The sequence below is a fragment of the Primulina huaijiensis genome, chromosome 9, assembly GCF_012295235.1.
Source record: "Primulina huaijiensis isolate GDHJ02 chromosome 9, ASM1229523v2, whole genome shotgun sequence".
Taxonomy (NCBI): domain Eukaryota; kingdom Viridiplantae; phylum Streptophyta; class Magnoliopsida; order Lamiales; family Gesneriaceae; genus Primulina; species Primulina huaijiensis.
The window spans coordinates 2,772,751-2,779,594 of NC_133314.1; the positions used below are offsets into that span (position 1 = coordinate 2,772,751).

The window sequence follows — 6,844 nt, forward strand, 5'->3', positions numbered from 1 at the left end:
AAATACAACTAGACGAATCATCAATCGGAATATTATTAAAATTCAAGGTTTGATTCCCCAGGGATGCGATGCGTGCATACATATTAATTGTGTTAAATAAATTTTGAGCAAAAATTCTAGTGATTATATTAAAAATAATAAAAAAAAATTTCTTTATTATAATGTTTATGTTATTGTGATATGAAAGTTCAAATAAAGATAAATAAATGTTTTATTAAAATATGGTAATTACATATTGGATACAAACTTAACGAATAGGTTTTTATATTATTTTTACTAAATAAAACATTGTGGCACATCATATATTCTTCAATCTTAAAAAATATTAATTAAGATAATGCCCATTATTGTTTTAAATAAGGCAAAAACTTGTGTGAGACGGTCTCACGAATCGTATTTTGTGAGATTGATATCTTATTTGGGTCATCCATGAAATAGTATTACTTTTTATGCTAAGAGTATTACTTTTTATTGTGAATATCGGTATGGTCGATCCATCTCACATATAAAGATTCGTGAGACCGTCTCACAAGAGACCTACTCTTTAAATAATGTGAAACAAGAGATCAAGAGAAAATGGGAAGAAAAACAACGGCATTAATGTTGTCAAATAGATTTTGTGATATTGTATTATTTGCCTAGTTAATAGATTAATAAAATTAAAGGACCACGAACTAAGAAAATGTTGGATGCATTTGATTTTATGTCAAAATTATATAAATTTTAGATAATTTAAGACATTAATGCAAAATGTGGAAAGGTTATATGCGGGGAATCAAAATTGATTAACCAAGTTGGAAATCTAGAATTATTTTAATACACCATGCAAGTGATTGACCCAATAATATTTGTTAATTTATTGAATAAGCTTACTTATATTATAAGGATGTGGTTTTGTTAGCATCAAATGTTTACCGTTAGATCAAATATTACAACTGTTAGTCAATGCACTACTTTATTTTCTTACACTCGTGACAATACAAGGTGCACTATTTGGGTGGTAATGGGTCCGTGGGCCATTAGGCTCATGAGTCCGAAGAGGTGAATGACTATGTTCCGATACTATCTCATATCCTTTAAATATCGGTCTTAACATTTTCCTAACGCTGGTCTTGTCCCCAACAGATACATTATTACTCGTTAAGTCAGGCATCCTTATTTTATGTCTCACATAGCCAACCAGATCAAAAGGATCAACGTCGATAGATTGACACACGAGAACTTCCAGGAAATCACTCATCACAGTACTAACATCAATCATGAACGCTTAACCCAACATTCCCTCAAGAAGTATTGAAATATGCTTCTTCATATACTTGAACTAATGACCGCGCTTTGATATCAATTGTAATGATCAAACAATTATCACTACGCCAAAATTTATAGCTATCAGCCAAGACACAACTTAATTTTCATATACTCATGGCACCGTATAGTGCATTTATTTGAGTGATAATAGGTCAGACTGTTAGAATCATAAGTATAAGGAGGTACGTGTCTATTTGCTGGTGTTGTCTCATATCACTTAGATATCAGTATTACCTTTTTCCTACCACCGACCCCTATCTTTTGCAGAGACAATATTACTCGTTAAGTATGGCTTCCCAATTTTATAGTCATATTCAATCAGATCAAACGATGCAACGTCAGCAACTCGACACACGTGTACTTCCTAGGAGGTCACTCGTCTCAGTATTACTCTCATTCATGCACACTTAACTTAATATTCCCCTAAAGAAGTATAGAAATATGCTTTTTGGGAGACTTGAACTAATTATGATCTTGTTCTGATACCAATTGTTAGGATCAGAAAATTTTCAATTGGCCAAAAGTTATAGCAATTAGCTAATGCGCAACTTTATTCCATTATACTTGTGGCAGCGCGCGTGGAGTGCAACTACTTGGGTGTTAATGGGTCGGACTGTTAGGTTCATAAGTCCGACGAGGTGCGCGTTTATCTGTTGATGTTGTCTCGTATCTCTTAGATATCAATTTTACCATTTCCTTATCGTCGGCTCCTGTGCCCAACAGAAACAGTATTACCCATTAAGTCTGGCGTCCCTATTTTATGGCTATCGAACGGCACAACGTCACCACCTTACTCTGATGCCAATTGTTAGGATCAAGCGCTTACTACTAGGCCAAAAATTATAATTGTTAGCCAAGACACAACTTTATTTTCTTATACTCTTGGTACCTCAGAGTGCACCTACGATCGAGCTATTAGGTCAATGAGTCTGGAGAGGTTCATGTCTATCTGTTGATGTTGTCTCGCATAATTTAGAGATCAGTATTACTATTTTTCTAACGTCGGTCATGTACTCAACAGAGACAATATTACCCGTTAAGTCTGGTGTCCCTATTTTATGGCCTACATAGTCAATCAGATCAAACGGAGCAACGTCAGTGACTTGACGTACGAGACAAGTCCTAGTTATATTTTCACTCATTCACGCTTGATGAGATGAAATTTCTAAAAAAGGAATCACCCAGAGCTGTGATCACGCCTTATGCTTAAAAAAGGGCTGATTTTTTTTTTTTTTTAAGAGCAAGTCATAGTGACGTGCATATGCCTTGTACTTCATGATAGGCTGAAATTTTTGAAAGAAGGGAATTACATGTTGATATGTCCACACTTTAACATCTTTGATGATATGTCATATATATTTACATAATTTCGATTTTTTTTTTACTATGTGTTATCAAATTTCAATTTTATTATGTTGTATTTGATTTTGATTTTGATTTTATTTTATTTTTGTAAATTTCATCATTTTCCACTTGACATTAATAATGCTGACATGAAATCGACATGATTCTCATGTATGCAGTGTCATATGAACAAATATATCGACAAAAAGACTGAAATTGCCAAAAAAAATATGTAAGATACATTACTAAAAATTTGTCGTTATAGCAAAAAACCAAAAAAAAAAAAAAGGACCAAAATTGTAATTTTTACTAAGTATAATAATTAAGCTTTAATTAATATCTTAAATAAACTCAATCCATTCTTTAGGAATTAATTCAATTTGTTCCGATTTCATTACAATTTAATCCACATAAATTTTTAAAAATTTAATTAATGGGCCGGTAGATTTTGTGATTTAATCAGTTAAATTCCCTATTTTCACTCATAAAATATCTGATCTCTCTCTTTTGAGCACCCCACCCCCCTCGGGTCATTGTATTTACACAGCTACTATATATATAGGCTTTAGAGTTTAGATTTCCACAACTAATATATTAATGGCCTAATCCTATGGTCTTTTTTTATTTTATTTTTTTCTCCTGAAAATATCTACTCTTGCGATTATTTAATTCCCTTAATTATGTCAATATTAACTCGATGTTAATTAAAAAAAAGTAATAAGAAATTAACAGATATAAAGCTGTGAAAATATTTGCAGATTTGTGTTGTAGAATGTGTTCCCGTTTTATTCTTTCCGATCTTTTTCGTTGGATTTTGAGCGGTTTCTTAGGGTTTGTAATCCTTACATATATAGTAAGATCTCGTGGGAAAAATTGTCATCCTTAAATATATATACTGGTTCCCCAGGGATGCGATGCGTACATACATATTAATTGTGTTAAATAAATTTTGAGCAAAAATTCTAGTGATTATATTAAAAATAATTAAAAAATTTTCTTTATTTTAATGTTTATGTTATGGTGATATGAAAGTACAAATAAAGATAAATAAATGTTTTATTAAAATATGGTAATTACATATTGGATACAAACTTAACGAATAGGTTTTTATATTATTTTTACTAAATAAAACATTGTGGCACATCATATATTCTTCAAATATTAAAAAATATTAATTAAGATAATGCCCATTACTGTTGTAAATAATGTGAAACAAGAGATCAAGAGAAAATGGGAAGAAAAACTACGGCATTAATGTTGTCAAATAGATTTTGTGATATAATTGTATTATTTGCCTAGTTAATAGATTAATAAAATTAAAGGACCACGAACTAAGAAAATGTTGGATGCATTTGATTTTATGTCAAAATTATATAAATTTTAGATAATTTAAGACAATGCAAAATGTGGAAAGGCTATATGCGGGGAATCAAAATCGATTAACCAAGTTGGAAATCTAGAATTATTTTAATACACCATGCAAGTGTGACCCAATAATTTTTTAATTTATTGAATAAGCTTACTTATATTATAAGGATGTGGTTTTGTACTTTTGTTAGCATCAAATGTTTACCGTTAGATCAAATATTATAACTGTTAGTCAATACACTACTTTATTTTCTTACACTCGTGACAATACAAAGTGCACTATTTGGGTGGTAATGGGTCCGCGGGCCATTAGGCTCATGAGTCCGAAGAGGTGCATGACTATCTTCTGGTACTATCTCATATCCTTTAAATATTGGTCTTAACATTTTCCTAACGCTGGTCTTGTCCCCAACAGATACATTATTACTCGTTAAGCCTGGCATCCTTATTTTACGTCTCACATAGCCACCCAGATCAAGAGGATCAACGTCGATAGATTGACACACGAGAACTTCCAGGAGATCACTCATCACAGTACTAACATCAATCATGAACGCTTAACCCAACATTCCCCCAAGAAATATAGAAATATGCTTCTTCAGATACTTGAACTAATGACCTCACTTTCATATCAATTGTTATGATCAAACAATTATCACTAAGCTAAAAATTATAGCTATCAGCCAGGACACAACTTAATTTTCATATACTCATGGCACCGCATAGTGCATTTATTTGAGTGATAATAGGTCAGACTGTTAGAATCATAAGTCTGAGGTGGTACGTGTCTATTTGCTGGTATTGTCTCATATCTCTTAGATATCAGTCTTATCTTTTTCCTACCACCGACCCCTATTTTTTGCAGAGACAATATTACTCGTTAAGTATGGCTTCCCAATTTTATGGTCATATCCAATCAGATCAAACGATGCAACGTCAGCAACTCGACACATGTGTACTTTCTAGGAGGTCACTTGTCTCGGTACTACTCTCATTCATGCACACTTAAATTAATATTCCCCCAAAGAAGTATAGAAATATGCTTTTTGGGAGACTTGAACTTATGTTATCGCGCTGATACCAATTATTAGAATCAGACACTTTTCAATAGGCCAAAAGTTATAGCAATTAGTCAATGCACAACTTTATTCTATTAAATTTGTGACAACGCGCGTGGAGTGCATCTACTTGGGTGTTAATGGGTCGGACTGTTAGGTTCATAATTCCGACGAGGTGCGTGTTTATCTGTTGATGTTGTCTCGTATCTCTCATATATCAATTTTACCATTTGGCGTCCCTATTTTATGGCTATCGAATGGCACAACGTCACCACCTTGCTCTGATTCCAATTGTTAGGATCAAGTGCTTACCGCTAGACCAAAAGTTATAGTTGTTAGCCAAGATACAACTTTATTTCCTTATACTTTTGGTACCTCAGAGTGCACCTACGATCGAGCTATTAGGTCAATGAGTCTGGAGAGGTTCATGTCTATCTGTTGATGTTGTCTCGCATAATTTAGAGATCAGTATTACTATTTTTCTAATGTCGACCATGTACTCAACGTCAGTGACTTCTCGTAAAAAAAATGTGTAATGTCTTTAATTCGATAGTTTTTTCTTACATTCTTATTAAACAAATGGAACCTATTAAGATTGATTTTTTTAGTCTCTGGACCAAATTTATCATCTTCAGATATTTGAAGGAGTCTGCTAACCATGACTATTTAAATTAATGGTTATAAGACTTCAAATTTCGTCGATCAACTTTGAATTTCAAAGTATTATTTTTTTTTCAAATTTTGCATTATACAGTTTTACCATTATAGATATTTCTAAACATTCAAGCAAATTTCTAGACGTCGTGAATCACACGGTATTAAGGATTTGTCGCCATGTTCCTACGTATGATCTTCCAATGTAGGGCTATTTTCGTCATCGCGGCCGATAGACTGGCGGGTGAGTCCAGGTAGATTTCTGTGAGGTGCCCTTCCCCGCTTCGAATGGGAAGGCCAACATCCTTTTGTCGCATATATATATATATATATATATATATATATATCAACTGTATGCTGACTCGAATTGTAACAAAAAATTTCCATTCTCACTCGCTAACTATCAAAGCACGCACGGCTTCCATCACTCTCAATGGGGAAATATACTAAAATTGGGCACATTGTCCGAATCCATCAGATGCTGAGTGCATGGAGAAAAAAAAAAACGCTCCGGTCTGATGTGCCGCCCGGACACGTGGTTATGTGCGTGGGGAGCAACGGCAGGAGGTTCGTTGTTCGTACGACGTACCTGAACCACCCCATCTTTAGGCAGTTGCTGAGAGAGGCGGAGGAAGAGTATGGATTCGCCAACCAATCCGGGCCGCTGGCTATTCCTTGCGACGAGTCGGTTTTCGAGGAAATACTCGTGTTCGTGTCCCGAGCTGAGTCTGGCTTGAAGAGAAGCCACCGTGGGAGCATCAGGAGCCAGGATTTTGGTTTCTCACGCGAATCTCAACCTTTGCTTTATGCCTATTGATGTACACATCCGGGTTAATTTGTTTCGGTACAACGGAGCCAAGGCCTGCTGGCTAGCTTTAGTCTACAAGTTAGCCGTGATTTTGATTTTGGTTCTCTAATTAATTAATTGAATTTTGGTCTCCGTGCAATAGCTTTTTCTCTTAATAATTTTAGTTTCTTCGGTCGGAGTGTTAATCCGATGTCGAATATCGCTAACGCGACTCTGATCATTAATAATATGATGGAACATTTTACTAACGTATTCGACGTCACGTAAATACTCCTACAAAAGAAGAGACTAAAATTGCAAAAGA

The 6,844-nt window shown here is 34.1% G+C and overlaps 1 protein-coding gene across 1 annotated transcript; it reads left to right on the top strand.

Annotated features, from left to right (window-relative positions):
• Nucleotides 1-6,165: 6,165 nt before the first annotated feature.
• LOC140984674 (auxin-induced protein 15A) lies at nt 6,166-6,549 on the top strand. The gene has a single exon (XM_073452220.1). The coding sequence runs from the start codon at nt 6,166-6,168 to the stop codon at nt 6,547-6,549; it is 384 nt and encodes a 127-aa protein (XP_073308321.1).
• Nucleotides 6,550-6,844: the final 295 nt, after the last annotated feature.